Below are 19,471 nucleotides of genomic sequence, written 5' to 3' on the forward strand. Positions count from 1 at the left end.
GGAGACTCAGTTAAACTTTCTCTTCTACATTATATTCATCTGATAAACTATTAAAAGTTTTCATACTAATTCAGTGGGAAACACTTCAGTTAAAGGGGACAGATGATGTTTTTTGTGATTTCCTGGTATTTTTTACCTGCTATGATGTCAGATGTTAAACATGGTCAAAGTTCAAAAACTCGATGAACGTTTCGATTGCAAAGTTACCTTACAAACGGCCATCTGTTGTTGCTAAGGTGGTTGCTAAGGTGGTTGCTAAGGTGTTTCCATGTGTTGTTCAGCTCCAACATGTACGGATGGATTTGAGAAGTTGACATTTGGAGTAAAGAAGGAGAAAAAGAAGTGAAATCCTGCTACTATAGTTTGTTTACGTAGCCTGCGGAGCCGGAGGAAGCTTCCTGAAAGCTGACCAATCAGAACAGAGTGGGCTCATCAGGAGGCGGGGCCTTAAAGAGACAGGAGCTAAAACGGCCTGTTTCAGACAGAGGCTGAACTGAGGGGCTGCATAAAGGACCAGTAGAAGATAAATAAGGAGTTTTTAACTGGAAATCATGCAAAGATATTCCAGTAGAGCCCCAGAATATAAATATAGAGGCTGTAAATATGCAGAAAATGTTTCCTATTTAAGGAACTGACCATTTATAGCAAATGTTTATACACTTAGATCTTTTTTTCTCAAATAATCTGATCTTCTGGAGAACTAATCCCCCTTCAAAAATATACATGAACATAATATCTTAATTAAACAACACAGTACTGAAAATATCTCACATAAGGAGAAGTTTAGAGATGGTGGAGGGAGCTGTTTAAAGGATCAGTCCGGAGATTTTATATATTTTTCCTCATGTTTGGATCCAAACCAACAATGAATTGTGTGTGTATTAAAACCTGATATATCTTAAACTATTAAAAACTATTAAAAACTCGTCAGTGAGTCACATCGCTGCACTGGGTGACAAAAAACAACAAAACTGATTAAGGTAAAAAAAAAACATTTTAATAAAATAATTTTACAGATCAGTGTTTAATTAAAAACTGAAAAAGAAACATTCACCTGAGTATAAAATACAGTAAATATGAAAAAAAAAAACTGATACAAATAAGTGAAAGTCATGGTAATAAACATAAATCAATAAAGTAATCATATGTAAATGATGACATTGTGCTGGTAAGTACACGGTGAAAACAGATACAAAACTTATTCAATGACAAAATAACATCAAAGAGTCCATGTGGGATTAAAGAAAACAATACAAAACTAAATCCTTTAAAAAAAAAACAAATGTGCTACTGAAAATTCACAATTCTGATTTGTTTTAATGTTTACAGCTTCTTCCTTTTTTTTTTCAATAATGTCATTATATTATAAAAACCCGTCATTCTTTGGATAACTAAAACATTTACTGATAGCTCACATGCTAGAAAACGTTAAATATCATTAAGTTAAAACAAAACTCTGAGCCAAATGAAACGAAATGATCCAAAAACCAAAAGTAACATTGATCAAAACTTATCCAACAAATTCTACAAACATCAACTTCTAACTTCACCGTCGGCTCCATGGCAACACAATCTAAAAGGTCTCTGATTGGTTGTTTCTTACAGTGATGCTTTCTGGGACTGGTAGGATGTTGATGCTTCATAAAGCTGCCGAAAAAGAGTTTTAATTGTGAATTTTTTTTGCACAGTTTTAGTTCATCTGAGCGGCTTTAATGAAGGAAAAACAACTGGCTCATTTGGAAAAACGTTTCTGTGAGAACAACCGTGAGTTTAAAGGGTTTTTTCTGTACCGTTGTATCAGTGTGATACATCTGATCTTATTAAAAACTAAAGTGTTGTTTAAAATATGAAATATAAAAAACCTTAAATTGGACTAAAAAATAAATCAGATTAAGAAATAAACTGAAAAGTTTAATAAATTAGTGTTTGTGTGTTTAATTTCTGCATATCTGAAAATGTGGAAATATTCCTTTACAGTAACACACGAGACTGTGTTTTCTTGGTTTTGGTGACAACTTTGGTCGTTAATACAACATAATGTAATATTAAAAACATTTAGCTGTAAACTATAGATAATAAATACCTGATTTTTACACGTTATAAAGTATTTTTCACCTTTTTCAAACCTGGTTTTGACTCACAGATGCTCTTCTTTATTTTCAGCTACTCTTATTTTGAAAATTAGTTTTTAATATTGATGCTATGATTGATGATATGTTTGTGCTCTTTTGTTTTTAGTGGCTGTCACATAAAGAATCATTGTTTCTACACTCAGATGGTTAAAGGTTGAGTCACTGTTGGTCACAGCAGTCATGGAAATGTCAACATGGACACGTATGTTTTAAAAAAAAAACAACATAAAGTTTGTCAGTTTAAAATGATTCCACATCAGATTGTCGGCGCTGGCGTGTGATGACTGGACGGTCGCTGTCAAGCAGCAGCTTTGGTCTCCCATTCCTGTAAAACCAGTCAGCAGTAAACTGGTTAACGGATGTACAGAATATCAAGTAATGTCAGAGTCTGCTCTCCCCCTCACCTGTTGCTGTGGGAATCATCCAATCATTCAGTCTCACTCTCTGCTCTGACACACCCCTCATTAGTTCAACCACCTTCACCTGGCGCCCCCACCTGCTCATCATCTGCAATCAAGCCAGTATATAAGCTGCCTCGGCCCACTCCCTCCTTGTCAGATTGTCTACGCTACTATGCTAAGTCATCTTGCTTTCTTCACTGGACTGCCTCCTGGTTTCTGATCAGCTTGTCTTCGACCATCGCTCCTCGTCTCTGCCCCGGTAAACCCACCAGCCTTCTGTCCCTGACTCTGAGTTCTGCCTGCCTGTTCCCTGGTCTTTGTCCGCTGTGGGAGTGGAAGATCGGGGTTCAATTTCCGGTGGAGCCATACTCATTAGAACTGTGTTTCTCCGACCGTGCTAATATTGCCTTGACATCGTGTGAAATAAAGACTACTAAGTTTATACCAGTGTCATTTGTGCTGCTATTGGGTCCATCCTATACCCGTTACAAGTAATGCATAGAAATAATGTTTATATGCAGCTGTTGTTTTCTATCAGACAAAATATGATACCAAAGAGCTCAAAACCAACAATCTAAAAGACACATAAGGTAGATTAATTAAAGATACCATTAATGCTTAATACATTAGCGTACATAAGACTCCTCCTGCATTGTGTCTTCTCTCAAACTGAACCTTTGTACGTCATCATGAGCTCTGCTGAGATGTTTCAGTCGGGACCAAAGTGGTGGACTGAAGTTGACTGATAGATTATCTATCTGATCTACAGATTTATTGATGACAGAACTGATCTAAAAGCAGTCAGTTATTTTGTGAGTCTGACCTTCCTCCTCTGGAAAACCTTTCCGTGCTCGATGAACAGCGCCGAAGGAGCTCGTTTCAGAGAGGTTTTAGCCGAGGCCGTCCGTCGCAGCAGAGGACTTAGGAAACCTGCCTGGACCAGCAGAGACAGGCAGAGACCAGCGGAGGTTACAGTCAAACCCAGAGTGCAGCTCATAATATACATGATGTTATGATGTCTGAGTGCAAAGTGGAGACTCATTAAGTTAATTAAACTATTACACACAGTCCAGTTTTCTGTGGCTGTTTAAAGAATCTGAAACAAGAAATGTTTGGGTTTTTTTTGCTTGAAAAATGATTTAAACAATTCAAATCAAACAAAAACAAACCAAATTAAAATAGTTGGGGGTTAATTTTCTGCTCATGGACTAATTAATTAATTGACTAACATTGAGAAATGTGTAGCAGGCTGTGTGAACTCATTAGCACTGCAACTTTTTAATTGTATTTATTACAGCAGCGATAAAAACAGGAAGTTAAAAGAATGAACAGGAAATGGAACAGATGCATAAAGTCAATAATGTAGAATTACTGATTGATTAACGGTGAGTTCAGATGATGTTTTATGATTATAGGATATGATGTGTTTGTATTATTTCTGTCACCTACCTGAGCGCGCTCACTGCAGACAGCCAGCGACTGTCTGAAAGAGGTGCGTTTGTTTTGCTTCCCAGCAGACGCCAGGTTGATCTCTGACCCCGCCCTCAGCTGCACCCCCTTCTTCCCGGTCAGCTCGAGCTTCTGAACGCCTCGCTCCACTTCACCCACCTTCCTGTCTGAAACACACGGCAGCACGTTAACATTTCTATGATTATATAATATAATGTATAATTTAACATATAGAAGAAGAAAGAAGAGCAAATCACTGCAACTCAGAGATAAAATAATTTGGTATTCTAGAGTGCGAAGAGTTTTGTTCCCACAATTTCTTATGTAAAACTATAATAATAATAATAATAATATCACTGTACATTTGTGTGTTAATGGTTTTATCGTCAGTTCTTCAAAATAAAAGAGCGAGGCTTCTTCTTCTTTCCACAGATGTTCAAAAAGCATGCAGACAGAAATCCACCAAAGACCAAAACCAACCCGTTTATTTGTTGTCAAAAGGCAAACTGGGAAATGTAGGAAATACCAAAGGAACACTGGGTTTACCCAAAATGTAAATAACAACAATTCATGACAAAATCACGCCTGAAAAGTTTGTTTTTGTTACTGTTATGGATATCAGGGTTTTCTCACGTGATGCCGCTGTGTTTGCACGTTCTCATGAAGTTCAGGACTGTTTCACCAGCTGATCGTAAATCCGTCACAAGTCTCTCTTAGTGACTCTAACGACTTTCAAACTAGTGATTTACTAAAACTTAAAGGGGACAAATTCTACTTTTTGTGGTTTTCTGTTATTTATTTCCTGTTCTGATGTCGGATGTAGATGTGCTGCCTGCAAGTCAAAAGTCAGGGCTTCAACTCGCTTTGAACGCCTCATTTGAGACTTTTTTGCTACCTTGCTGATGAGCTGATATAAATGGCTGTCCGTTTTGTAGCCCTGGTTGTTAAGATGGTTGCTAAGGTTGTTGCTAAGGTGGTTGCTAAGGTGTTTCCATGTGTTGTTCAGCTCCAACATGTACGGATGGATTTGAGAAGTTGACATTTGGAGTAAAGAAGGAGAAAAAGAAGTGAAATCCTGCTACTATAGTTTGTTTACGTAGCCTCCAGAGCCGGAGGAAGCTTCCTGAAAGCTGACCAATCAGAACAGAGTGGGCTCATCAGGAGGCGGGGCCTTAAAGAGACAGGAGCTAAAACGGCCTGTTTCAGACAGAGGCTGAACTGAGGGGCTGCATAAAGGACCAGTAGAAGATAAATAAGGAGGTAAAGCCCCAGAATATAAATATAGAGCTGGAAATGTGCAGAATATGTGTCCTTTAAGAAATGTCTTTACTAGTAAAAATTCAGTAACGTGTAAATCGGTTGAAACAGTCTCCAATAAGAAGCAACCAACTTCCCCAAAAGATGAAATAACCTTGATTTCCAATCCTTTGTGAATGTAGGTGTGACTTTGTTTTATTTCTATCTGCATACCTGCAGAAATATGTGTTTTTTGAATTAGTATTCATGCAGTGTCTGATGTTATCAGAGTAACATTTAGTCATTTGAGGTTGGTTGTGTTTTACCTGTGAAATGTAAAGTTTCAGGTCAGGTTACCTTGTTTACTTGTTAATCTAAATGGCTCAGACTTTTAATTTAGTGAAGCATAAATCTGCACTTCGGAGTTTGAACTTAAACGTCTGCTGGAGCTTCAGGTTGAGTCTGACTCGTCTGTAAAGTGAAGAAGTCATTAAAGTGATGAGACTCACTGTGGCTGGTGAAGACGGTGTTGCTGTAGGTCACCGAGTCTCTGGACGATATCGAGCTGCGGTGAACTGAATCCTGAGAGCTGTGCAGCTGAAAGTCCAGACAAACACCGATCAAACAGTTTATCACAGATAAATCCTCACATTTACTGTAAAACACTAGTGTGTAAAATCAGTGTGTGTAGTACGGAAGCCCATTCTTGCCAGGAAAAAAAATAAAAGTTAGGACCTATTAAAATAATACCAAAATTATAAGAATATTTCATAATCTTGATGCAAGTCCATATTTTGTTCTTTGTGAGTAAAATCAGAGTAAAACTTATACATATATAAATACAAAGAGTTTGACTTAAACGCACAACATGTAATTTCAGCCGCGTCTCAGTCAAAACAACAACAACAGACGGAGTGTGATGACGGTGTGAAGTAGCAAGGGATCATGGGAGTTGTTGTCTTTGTTGTTAAACAACCAGTTTCAGCGGGATAGTATTACTCCAGTGTTCATCATTCAGGATGTTTTTACCTGCAGAGGTCTCCTCCTCTCCAGAACAAACGGACCCGGAGATTACAGGTAAAAACACTGAATAAAGCTGTTATTAAGTCATTAAGCTGTTTGGTGACCACCGGCCTTCCTGGAGGGGCTGTTAGCCGAGCTGCTGCTAACGTTTGTCCAGTTTATTTCTCTGATAACTTAAGATCCAGACGTCCAATGATTAAAATCCTTCTTCCAGCTAAAAGATATAGTTAAAAACCACCTAAATTTATCATGAAAATGTGGCTTAAAACTGAATAAAAGTCCATTTATAACAGTTTGTGTGGAAGAACCACAACGCCGATGTATTATCTTGTATGTGTGTAAGTTACTCTTTGGTAGACGCCATTGTAGCGGACAAACACAGCGCCGCCGTATGCATCTGGTGCGTGTTTACTCTTTGGTAGAGGAGGTATGACGCCATCGACAGGCGACCAAATGAAACGGTCCGTTACTTTGATTAAATTACAGATTTATCTGAGTTTGAATGTAAGAACACAACTCAACAACATATATAACACAGGTCTAGTTGTTTTTAGACATTTTAATGTGGAATAATTACATATTATAGCTTTAATATCTAGTATCTTATTTATTTTAGGTTTAGAGAAGGTTTCTATAGTTTCATATTAAATAATGGAAACTTCTGGACATTTTTATCAATAAATGAAACTAAAGGATAATGAGAACTTACTGATGTAAATCTGATTGATAATCACAGCCACAGCTACTTATTGACTTGACTTTCACTTCAGGTTTAGTAGTTTATAGTCAGTTTAACATCTTTTAAAAGACTAAAACATGTGTTAACTGTTTCCCTGATTAGTATTTATTTAAATATAATCGGATATAAATCTGGTACATAACTCATTATGACAACATTGTAAAATAAATGAGTAAGAACTTGCTGCAGCTTCTAAAGCTTAAACGCTGAGAGACTCAGATGAGTTTATGAACATGTTGATCAGCTCTTCTTCTTCTCTTATCTGGGTTTTGGCTCCTGCACAGTCAGAAGATTGTTTACAGAGATTTTAGTGATGACATCAAATTGAAACTGGAAAAGTGAGACGAACAAAAAAGGAGGAAGAGGAGCACGTTCCCTCCTCCTTTGAAATCCTGTTTTTGAGTCGAGCGTGGACTGTGAGCTCCTCTCATTAATAACGTGTAATATTAGTAATAACGTGCTTTGCTGGCGGGTCGTACCATGTGCTCCAGTATGGAGGTGTTGGAGTAGATGGGCTGGTCTCGGCCTGTTCCACCCAGACTGAAGGGGTCGTCCATGTAGGTGTTGGAGGTGGGAAACCTCCGCGTCTGCAGCCCACTGAGGACGGAAACAAAAACATACTCACTACAGAAGAAGAAGAAGAAGTCATGTTGATCGCTCCTCCGTCACCATGACAACACGCTGCCGTGTGAGTGAAGAGCAGATGGAGGATGACGTGTTTACCTGAGAGCTCCACCTGTGTGCGCCGGTGTGCTGTTGTCATGGTGACTATGATTGGCAGCTCCGTCCCGCAGCAGCTGCAGCCATCGCTCCTTCTCACCCGAACTACTGACCTGAAACACGATTCAGTTCAGTGATGGAAAGTAACTAAATACATTTACACAAGTACTGTACTGAAGTACAGTTTAAGGGTATTTGTACTTTACTTGAGTATTTCCATGTGATGCTACTTTCTACATTTCAGAGGGAAATATTGTACTTTCTACTCCACTACATTTATTTGACAGCTTTAGTTACTTTTCAGATGAAGATTTGACACAATGGATAATATAACAAGCTTTTAAAATACAACACATTGTTAAAGATGAAACCAGTGGTTTCCAACCTTTTTGGCTTTTGACGTCTTACAAAAAGCAGTGTGTAGTCGGGGTCACATTTCAAATGTCTATGAGTTGTTAACAGCTCCACCAAATAGTGATTTTTCCCTCTAAACTTCTCACATGCTTTCATTTCAATAAATGTTCAAATGATCCAATATTTCAGCAAAAATCAAAGATTAGAGAAAAAGTCCAAAAACTAAACTTTGTTTTTTCTTCTTTCCTCTCCCATTAATCATCTCACGACCCCTCAGATTTATCTGCTGACCCTTTGGAGGGGCCCGACCCCTAGGTTGGGAACCACTGGACTAAACTAGCTAACTGTATATAAAGTAGTGTAAACTAGCTCCACCTCCAGCAGCTACAACAGTAACATGCTGCTCTAACACTGATGCTTCACTATTAATAATCTAATGATGTCACATATAATAATATATCAGTCAGAGGGACCAAACCACTACTTTTACTGCAATACTTTAACTACATCAAGCTCATAATACTTATGTACTTTTACTGCAATACTTTAACTACATCAAGCTCATAATACTTATGTACTTTTACTGCAATACTTTAACTACATCAAGCTCATAATACTTATGTACTTTTACTGCAATACTTTAACTACATCAAGCTCATAATACTTATGTACTTTTACTGCAATACTTTAACTACATCAAGCTCATAATACTTATGTACTTTTACTGCAATACTTTAACTACATCAAGCTCATAATACTTATGTACTTTTACTGCAATACTTTAACTACATCAAGCTCATAATACTTATGTACTTTTACTGCAATACTTTAACTACATCAAGCTCATAATACTTATGTACTTTTACTGCAATACTTTAACTACATCAAGCTCATAATACTTATGTACTTTTACTGTATTGGTACTTTCTTCTCTCCTGACTCACCTCCAGCACGGCCACCTGGTCACCGAGCATGCTCAGTGTGATCCTGTAGGAGTGGTCGGTGTCGGGTCCGGCTCGGACCTCGCATCCTCGGAGCTGGACGGTGTACTGAGGCGACCGCTCCCTCCTCACCTCCCGTTCCTCCTCCTCCTCCTCCTCCTCCTCCTCTTCCTCTGCGAACATGTTGAGGAGCCCCGACTCCACCTGACACAGTAAACTCTGCCACTGACAGTTCATCAGCACGTTCAGGAAGCCTGTCAATCAGCCACGCCAGAGGTCAGAGGTCACTCTAATATCACTTCAGTTTCAGCAGCCTCTTATAACTGTAATTATATTACAGGAAATTATCAGTGTTTTTATGGTTTTGCATGTGTACTAGTAGTTTCTTCATCTTTACATTACAAACAGTTTTAAACTTGAAACTTTAAGCTCTTTTCAGACACAAAATAAGTAAAATTTCTGGCTTCATCTCTTTGTTAAAGTGATATTTTTTGTCTCCTGGACACAGTTTTTGAATCCTGTCTTTAAACAACAAAACATCTTTCAACGTTACAGTCTTTTTAGTGCCAAAGTTCCTCTTTTTGTTACTATACTTCCACCTGCAGCTCAACAGGGAAACACTGTCCGAGGAAACACAAAGAGGGAATTTGATGCTAAAAAGACTGTAAATGTGTCAGATATCCACTTGATATGACTAACTCAGACTGCTGAAGCTGAATAGAAGCTTCACACAGACTTTTAAATGACTGTGTGGACACACTGTGGATTTTATCCTCCATCACTTCCATTGAAAGCACATTTGAAGGATCTTTTAATATCCAGTATGAACAGGAGGAATGATTACAGCGAGGAAAACCTCTTTCACTGTTACTATGGACACCTGACTGCTGGTTTAAGACCGTCCTTTAATGTCACTTACAGCTTTATTCAAACATGACAGAACTGAGCTGCAACTAATGATTATTTTCATCATCAGTTAATCGTCCGGTTATTTCCTCGATTCATCATTATGTCTATAAAATGGCAGAAATATTGAAAAATTGAAAAATCTTCATATATCTTTTTATTGTTCAACCAACAGTTCAAAACCCAAAATATTCACTTCATCATCATCATATATGACAAAGAGAACATTAAATCATCACATGAGAGAAGCTGAAACCAGCAAATATTTTTGGCATTTTTAGAGCTGCGACTAATGATTATTTTCTTCATTAATCAATTAGTTGTTTGTTTTATAAAATGTCAGAAATGTTTCCCGAAGACGACGTCCTCAAATGTCAACTCAAAGATCTTCAGTTTACTGTCAAAGAGACTAAAGACACCAGAAAATATTCACATCTCAGAAGCTGAATCAGAGAATTTGGACAATTGAAACAATTAATTGATTGATTGAATGATTATTCAGTTATTAAAATCACTAATCTAATTAATTGACCAATTTTTGCAGCTCTAAACAAGAGTTGAAAGCAAAGACTGGATGAAAAGAGAACACGTTGACGTCTTATTCACATTTCTAGGTTAATTTTTTGTATTTTGGGCTTCTGATGGTAAATGTTTCGGTACCTTTGTTCTTGTTGAAGCTGCAGTGAGCTGAAGGTTTCTCCTCCTCAGAGTCAGACTGGACTGTACTGGACTGAAGAGATCAGACAACAAACACACACATCTCACATTTACACACATTTTACATCTGTGTTTGAATCATTTATATCAGTAAACCGTAACAAACTGTACATAGAGTGAAAAGTTGTTTTCCAGTTGTTTCTGTTTGAGGTCTGTTGTTGCTAAACTGTTCACATTATACACACTGTAGTGGCACAAATCCCAGATATTCCTGCCTCCAGGTCCGGGTTGGTGTCATGTAAAATGTAAATTTGCATTACAGGAGTTTTTAAATGCCCTTAAACAGTTATAAAGGTCTTTGCACACCAAGTCGTCTGAAATTGTCGCACATTAAAAAAAAAAAACGACGTCACGTTGCATCAACCACGTTTACACACCGACTCTGAAAGTTTCGTCCGTCATTAAAGTTTTCGGAGCAGGTTTTTTTTTTCTGCGGTTTTTTGGCATCCGTGAAAATCCTTTACAGAGTTATTTGACCACTCAGAGCCACCGTACTCACAAACGACACAGCCTGGAAACACTGATACTATCAGCTCCAGCAGAGAAGTTACACACAGACTGATCACAGGACGACTATTGATCAGGATCTTGTCTGTATGTTGCAGCGTTTTGAGGCTGTGCTCCGAATATCTGCCGATCCAGTCGAAAGGCCGATCACCTGTGATCACCTGTGATCAACTGTGATCACCTGTGATCAGGTGTGATCACCTGTGATCACCTGTGATCAGGTGTGATCAGGTGTGTGTGTGTGCTGACAAACTTTGTATGTTTTGCATGTGCTCTGCAAAACATACAAAGTTACAAAGTTTCTGCGTGATTGTGCTCTGTATTCATGTTTGGAACAGCTGGGCTTCCGTACCTGCACATAAATTAATGGTGGAGGCTCATGGAAGGTCTCCAGGAAAGATGTGTGTGTGTGTGTGTGTGTGTGTGTGTGTGTGTGTGTGTGTGTGTGTGTGTGCGTGTGTGTGTGTGTGTGTGTGTGTGTGTGTGTGTGTGTGTGAATGCGTGTGTGTTTGTGTGTGTGTGTGTGTGTGTGTGTGTGTGTGTGTGTGTGTGTGTGTGTGTGCGTGTGTGTGTGTGTGTGTGTGTGTGTGTGTGTGTGTGTGTGTTCGTGTGTGTTTGTGTGTGTGTGTGTGTGTGTGTGTGTGTGTGTGTGTGTTCGTGTGTGTTTGTGTGTGTGTGTGTGTGTGTGTGTGTGTGTGCGTGTGTGTGTGTGTGTGTGTGTGTGTGTGTGTGTGTGTGTGAATGCGTGTGTGTTTGTGTGTGTGTGTGTGTGTGTGTGTGTGTGTGTGTGTGTGTCTCACCCTGCAGGACAGCAGCTGGTCTGATCTGATCAGAAACGATGAACTCCGAGGCTTCACGTCACCTCCTCCAACACTCACCTCCTCAATCACCTGCACACACAAACACGGCGTTTTAACTACATGAATCATTTCATAACAACACGCTGAGTATTAATAAAGGAGCGTGAGCGGGTTCGAGGTTTTCAGCGCTGACCTTCCTCCACTCGTCGGCCTGCTGGAAGCTGTTGTAACCGAGCACCAGCGTCTCTGAGCCCAGCAGCACCAGTTTGAGCTGGTGTTGGATCTTCCTGTTGCTCTTCGACTTGTAGACGAGCTGACAGCCGCGAAGGCTCAACTCCAGCTGAGGCAGCAGGTCCCGAGCACATTTATAACACTGACACACACACACAAACTGAAGTCAGGAAGATAAAACCAAACAAGCTTTCTGTCTGACAGAGATTTGAATTTATTTAGTTCAGCAGGACGTCGCTGACTGTCTGCTCACACTTCACAGAGACAATAATCTCAACAACAATTGACTGTTAATTAAAGGAGGTTCACAGTGTTTCCAGTGTGTCTTAAAACATCAGTCAGGTGTCCAGCAGAAGAAGAGAAGTGACCATCAGAGCAGCGATGTAAAGATTTGACACAAGAGAAAAGCTCAAAGAAGCTGAAACATCTCAGCTTTCGACACAGAGACTGAATCTGAGTCCAACAAACTAACAGATTAATGGACTTTTGGCTGCTTGTGGAGGACGGATATCCATCATTGTGCACGTGGATACACTGTGGTGTCACACGTTGCCAAATTCATATTTATATATATATGTTATCTCATGAAAACAAGACGAGAGACGTCCTGTCAGTCAGAGCCGCAGGTTGTTTTCTCTCCACATCAACAACAGCTCACATGATTTTTTCCTTGTACATCATAAATATAAACTAATTTTAATTGAAGAAAATGAAAGAAATACATTCAACATATTAATGTATTTAATTGTATTCATCGTTTATTTTAAGCAAAATGATTAATCTGTAAATCTGCACAGCGGCTGTTGGCTTCTATTCTGAATGAGCCTTTATTATTTTACTTAATATTGATATAATATAGCCTAATATAATATAATCTGAAATTGTTAAAACTGATAAGCTTCTGAGTACATACAGGCTGTGGGGGTGATATTGGGGGTCGGGTGGCTCGGGGAACCACTGATTTAGAGTTTAATTGCACACAGAGTCAAATTAAAGACACAAACAGTCTCTAACAGACGTCTGTAAAATGTAAAATGTAGGTTTATCCCATTCACTTCAATACAGCGTCATCACAGCAGCCTCCGGTGGACGTTAGAGGAACTGCAGCTGAAGATACTCACCAGCAACACGTCGTTCCTGATGATGAACAGCTGTTTGGTCCACTGTCCGAGCCACTTCCTCTTCCACAGGTATCCGCAGAGGCGGGACTCGGGGGCGGGCCTTAGGCAGGGCTGGGAGGCGCTCCATTGGAGGTAGTGGGCTCGGTCCTTCACGTGCTCCTCGTCGTCATCTTCCTCCCCGTACGACTCGTAGTGACTGCTGTCGGAGTCCGCCTTATCTGGAGGAAGAAGAACGTATTTACATTTTTATTAATGTTTTTACAAAAATCATGTGTTTCTGTGTGTGTGTGTGTGTGTGTGTGTGTGTGTGTGTGTGTGTGTGTGTAGATACCTGCGTTACTCGTGGTCGTGTCAGGTATGTAGGGTTCTGCCTCCTCGTAGGTATCTTCATCATCGTCACCTCCTAGACCTCCTGGTGGGAGGGGTGGCACCACAGGGCCCTGGATCTGACATCACAGGAAACATTTAATTCATCATGAATAAAACTTTCCAGATGGACGGGAGACTCTCGCCGGACTGCTACGACCTGCAGGGTGAAGGTCACATGACTGACACGGGTAGCTGAGCTAGCTCTACTGCTAGCCAGCTGTTATCTCACATTTTTATTTGCAAAAAATGGTTCAATGTACATCTTTGTGTAGAAAATGATATTTGAAAATGGCGTTTGTTGTCTAATAATTACAGTGACATTGAGCATTGTGTCCTCTTCATATTTCTTCAGACAGACCCAAGAATCTGAAGGATCATTATATTATATAACCATAAAGGTGTGTTCAGGTTTTTGTTTTTATTACGTTTTTAATTTTAGAAAATTAAAGTGTTACAATAAGTGTTCATGAAGCGTGTGTCAGTAGATCAGCTTTATCTCTAGGGAACACTCCCAACTCTGGGAGTGATGTCCAAACTAGGAAATGTGCATCATGTAGCAGGTGGATGTGACTCCCCTCACTGAGATCAGCTGATTGACATCACAGCGGAGCAGAGGAGAGACACTGAGATAGCGATGTAACCGACTTGCACGCTGGTGTTTAACATGGTTTAATTTTCTTCCTGAAAACAAATAATTTTTGAAATATTTGTATGAAACAAATATTCGTAAAAAAACACTATCTGTGCTTTGCCGAATAATGTATTTGTATTCAGGCACACCCCTAGTAGTGACTAGATAAACTTTCAGAAATGTACTTTCAAATGTTCCCTTGGGAGCGCTTTGTGTGTGTCAGTAGTTCAGCTTTATCTCTGGGGAACTCCCCCAACTCCAGGACTGATGTCCAAATTAGGAAATGTGCGTCATGTAGCAGGTGGATGTGACTCCCCTCGTTGAGACCTGCTAATAGACGTCACAGCGGAGCAGAGGAGAGACACTGAGATAGTGATGTAACTGACCTGCGCGCTGGTATTTGACTTTTTTTTTTCTTCCCGGAAACAAATAATTTTTAAACTATTTGTATGAAACAAATATTCATAAAAAAAACACTATTTGTGCTTTGCCGAATAATGTATTTGTATTTGGGCACACTCCTATTATCTACACACACACACAGGAGCTGGGTCCAAACTTTTGACTGGTACTATATACAGTATTCATATATTATTCATGTAAATATAGTAAACTCTATGGCCACTAACTAGCACCAACAAGAAAACATCTCAGCCCGTGTGTGTTCACATGTATTTCACCGCTGGATCACCCCAAACAGCCAAAACACCAACTGTACATCAATCAATCAATCAATCAATTTTTATTTATATAGCGCCATATCACAACAGAAGTCATCTCAAGGCACTTTTCACATAGAGCAGGTCAAGACCATACTCTTTAAGATACAGAGACCCAACAATTCCCCCATGAGCAGCACTTGGCGACAGCGGTAAGGAAAAACTCCCCTTTAACGGGTAGAAACCTCAAGCAGACCCCGGCTCTTGGTGGGCGGCCATCTGCTTTGACCGGTTGGGTTGAGACATTAGATATAAGCTAACTAGCAACAGACACACCGAGCGTGTTTCTGTGTGACACAACGCAAAGTGAATTTTAGACACGTTAAGGTCACATATAAGTCAATGCAAAGACGCAAATACACATCTGCACCAGTTGAAAATGTTTTAACTTGAGCAAAGAAATTTGCATGAATCTCTTTATGAATCTGCTTCATACAAACAAACAGAGACTGGAGGGAAATAACAGAAAGAAGCAGAGTTTCTGGTGAGTTCAGCTGCTGCAGCTTCATGCAAAGTCTGAAAAATGTAAAATATAAAATTCCTCCCTTTTGGTTTCTGATTTCTTCCTCAAAGGAGAAAACAGGACAGGGGAAGGATTTAGAGAGCAGATATGTTGCCGTAGCAGACAAGAAAACATTTCAGTTGGACATTAAAGGATCAGATTTCACTGTTCATTCGGACTCCTGACTGTTGTCTTAAGACTCAGAATGATCAGACGGGACCTGAACTGCACACTCTCACTTTCCTCAACGCTTAACGACACGTTACTGAACTGAACTGGAACTAAATGTTTCCAGCGAATGTAAAACAGGATTGTAAATTAGTTGCATATGAACAAACAAGTTTCCCAGTAGACAGGACTGGTGTGTGTGTGTGTGTGTGTGTGTGTGTGTGTGGTATGACCTAAGTCACTTTCAGGGACACAAACCAGACAAAAACCAGTTAATTGGCGACGGCTTGTGCAACTTGTGACCCCAACTGGTGAAACAGTGATTTTTGGGTCAGTGGTGAAGGTTAGTGTTAGCCTCCAGGAAATGAATGTAAGTCTATGTAAATACCCCAAAAGTGACTTACGTAAACCTGTGTGTGTTTGTGTGTGTGTTTGTGTGTGTGTGTGTGTGTTTTGTCCGTCCATCACGTAGACCAGATGCTAATCGGCCGCCATCAGTGACCACTTCCTCCCTCTGCAGAGCTCTCAGCCAATAGGACGACAGACAGAGAGGAGATGGCCTCACATGTAAACACTGTACATCCTGTCACTCCCTCACACACACACACACACACACACACACTCTGCCGTCTCCTCCCAAACCTCAGGAGGACTCAGTCTGTCATTACTGACCCACATCACAGACCGACCTCGTCCTGTTCGCTCTGTTCAGCTGCTGCTGGATCCAAACCATCTAAAAAAAAAAGGCTTTTTTCTCTTTCTCGACCACTTTTCTTTGACCTCAAGAAGAAATATGATGAGGTCAAAAAGTGAAAAAGACAACAGCGCTGTTATTGTGAGAGAATCTGAGCTGTGCTGTTTATTTCTGGTAGTAAAGGAGGAACTAAAGCACATTATAAGCAACATGTGGAGCAGCTGTACTCAAATACAAATCTTCAAGGTCCATTTAACAGATTTCCTGTACATGAACAGCATTTCTATTAATATGAAGGGTGACGCCTTAAACTCGGACACAAAAGGTGTGATGCTGATAACACTGGTGTAAGTGAGTTCTAGATGTAGAAGATTTCAGCTGCTTCAGTTTTGTGGTTCTTCTTCATGTTCTTGGGGATAGTTTTGGTCAAAATGGGAGTTTTACGTTAGCTTACCGCTCTTCACTGTGGCCACTGTTTCATCAGTGGACCATCCACTCATCCTTAAACACAGTTTTCACTGTCAACCTTTGTTTTTATGTATCAGCTAGTTTTGAATAATCATCAGGTGGATTTATACTCCTCCAGACGTGTCTGTCAGACGGACCTTTCTGACGGCAGATCAGCAGCGGTGGTTCACGGCCGTTTCCGTCACTTTCTGACACCGATGAGCCCGAACAACAAAGACTATGAATGTCTTATCCCCGTATTTAAACTATATATCATGTCTCCCTTCCTGATTGTCGGCTTTTCACTGTCAGCCTTTGAATGTGGCCGTTCAGAACAACTTTAAACATAAACACACTTGATTTCCAACATAAGAACACAGTTATGAGCAACCATAAAATCAACGATGCGTCACTCAGAAGTAGTCCGGGTCAAGTTGAAGTGAAACTTTGCTCCTCCTTAGGAGGAGAGAAGAGTTTAGAGCAGAGTTTCTTCACCTTTTCTGGCCTGTGAAAGCATGTTTAGAGGAGGCTGAGATCAGGACGCCAACCATGAAGTTCAACATCACTCAGTTTGGTTCAGACAGGAACTTTGTTTAAAACTCAAAAAACAAAAAAATCTTTGAGAAAGCATTTTTTGGGGTTTTACTTTTATGTTATTTTAAAAAGAGCTCCAAACTGATTACAATACGTGATATACAGTATGTATGTATATACGAGATACTGTATATGATGATATATTTAAAACCTATTGACTGTGTGTGTGTGTGTGTGTGTGTGTGTGTGTGTGTGTGTTGACTCACCCCGTTCCTCAGCCAGACAGACGGGTCCTGCTTTGAGACCAGCTCAGAGGTCCGAACACCTTCTGAAAACAACAACAAAAATCAGGTTTTCATGACTGTGTCTCTTGTGTGTGGAGCAGAAAAAAAGTTCAGGTTGAAACAAGAGAAAAAACATATAAAAGAGTTCCTGCCGGTGTCTGACTGTTTACCTGTCCCAGGTGTGTCTGTCAGCTCGTTGCTAGGAGATGATGACAGACAGCTCATGATCATGTATTCAGCATCTTCCACTGGAAACAAAACAAACACAGGATACAAACATCCATCAGCGTTCTGACTAATCAACCACAGTATTAATCACCAGGTGAGTGAAGTTAGTTCACACACTCACCTGAACAAGAACATTTACTCAGATACTTTGTTTCCATTTTATGCTACTTTAAACTCGTACTTCATTACATTTCAGAGGGAAATATATATATATATATATTTGAAAGTACATTTCTGAAAGTTTATCTAGTCACTACTAGGGGTGTGCCTGAATACAAATACATTATTCGGCAAAGCACAGATAGTCGGTTTTTTACGAATATTTGTTTCATACAAATATTTTAAAAATTATTTGTTTTCAGGAAGAAAATTAAACCATGTTAAACACCAGCGTGCAGGTCGGTTACATCACTATCTCAGTGTCTCTGCTCTGCTCCGCTGTGACGTCTATCAGCAGGTCTCAGTGAGGGGAGTCACATCCACCTGCTACATGATGCACATTTCCTAATTTGGACATCACTCCCAGAGTCGGGGGAGTTCCCCAGAGATAAAGCTGAACTACTGACACACGCTTCATGAACACTTATTGTAACACTTTAATTTTCTAAAATTAAAAGCCTAATAAAAACAAAAACAGGATTTTTAAGCCTCTTTCCACTTTTACTCAAATACAAATACAAATGATTTTGCTGCCTCAACAAATACAGATACAAATACAAATACTGGGCTCTCTGCACATCCCTAGTCGCTACATATGTGATGCTTATAGTCACATAATTGCTGCTTTAAACTTTATTTCACTAGTAGACATGTAGATGGTTTGAGAAGGTTGAATCAATGAAGGTTAAATGTCTAAACATCAGGAGAAGTTTTAATATGAATGTTAATATTTGGTATGTTGATAGGAAGGTTTGACTTATTATGGGATGAATGTATAACGCTGAACTGTTTTTCTGATTTTACAATATATTGGTTACAAGGTGACATGAAGTATTCAGACAGTGTGAATTTGAATTTAAAACTTATAACTTCAGAGGAAACCCATGAGCTAAGACACAGTTTCTATTAAGGCGTCTATTTTCTTTCTTTTTTTGACCAAATATGCGAATATATTAATCTTTTATTGAAACGAGTTCAGTCTTTTGCCTCATCATGTATCCTAAAGACATTTAGCTGATAATAAATGTCTCCATTTATCCCAAGAAGTTGTTATTATGTCTTTGAGAGAGCAGAGTAAACAGAGGTCACTGCTTTGAAAAGAACTAACGGTTATAAGACCGATGAATTGAACAAATTAAGAATTAAATTCAAGCTTTAATGTTTCCTCCAGACATTAAAGCTTCCTTTATAAGAGGTGGTGCCCTGATTATATGAAGTTTTATCTTATTAAAGTAGTAATATTCCTACAACCATGTTGAACACCCAACATCAGAACAGCATAAATAACAGAAAAGCACAAAAAGCAGAATATGTCCCATTTAAGCATGTTTTGATACTAATACTTTTTAATACTTATAATACTTACTTACTAATACTACTCAGATAAACTTTTTAATGTAACTTGTGACAGAGTATTTTTACACTGTGGTATTGCTACTTTTACTAAGTAAAAGATCTG

At 39.3% G+C, this 19,471-nt stretch overlaps 1 protein-coding gene across 2 annotated transcripts in view; it reads right to left on the reverse strand.

Annotated features, from left to right (window-relative positions):
• Window positions 1-1,066: 1,066 nt before the first annotated feature.
• si:dkey-220o5.5 (actin filament-associated protein 1-like 2) overlaps window positions 1,067-19,471 on the reverse strand; it is a 29,117-nt gene continuing 10,712 nt past the window's right edge. For both annotated transcript variants that reach the window (XM_067573712.1, XM_067573704.1), the window contains exons 3-16: window positions 17,796-17,873; window positions 17,608-17,669; window positions 13,609-13,723; window positions 13,278-13,495; window positions 12,119-12,298; window positions 11,926-12,015; window positions 10,562-10,631; window positions 8,999-9,249; window positions 7,704-7,813; window positions 7,460-7,577; window positions 5,728-5,815; window positions 3,983-4,149; window positions 3,357-3,467; window positions 1,067-2,457 (exon numbers count right to left, since the gene is read on the reverse strand). In XM_067573712.1, the coding sequence (XP_067429813.1) occupies window positions 2,431-2,457; window positions 3,357-3,467; window positions 3,983-4,149; window positions 5,728-5,815; window positions 7,460-7,577; window positions 7,704-7,813; window positions 8,999-9,249; window positions 10,562-10,631; window positions 11,926-12,015; window positions 12,119-12,298; window positions 13,278-13,495; window positions 13,609-13,723; window positions 17,608-17,669; window positions 17,796-17,873 (1,685 nt within the window). In that variant the 3' untranslated portion in view covers window positions 1,067-2,430. The remainder of the gene's footprint in view (window positions 2,458-3,356; window positions 3,468-3,982; window positions 4,150-5,727; window positions 5,816-7,459; window positions 7,578-7,703; window positions 7,814-8,998; window positions 9,250-10,561; window positions 10,632-11,925; window positions 12,016-12,118; window positions 12,299-13,277; window positions 13,496-13,608; window positions 13,724-17,607; window positions 17,670-17,795; window positions 17,874-19,471) is intronic.

This window comes from Thunnus thynnus, chromosome 2, assembly GCF_963924715.1.
Source record: "Thunnus thynnus chromosome 2, fThuThy2.1, whole genome shotgun sequence".
NCBI lineage: Eukaryota > Metazoa > Chordata > Actinopteri > Scombriformes > Scombridae > Thunnus > Thunnus thynnus.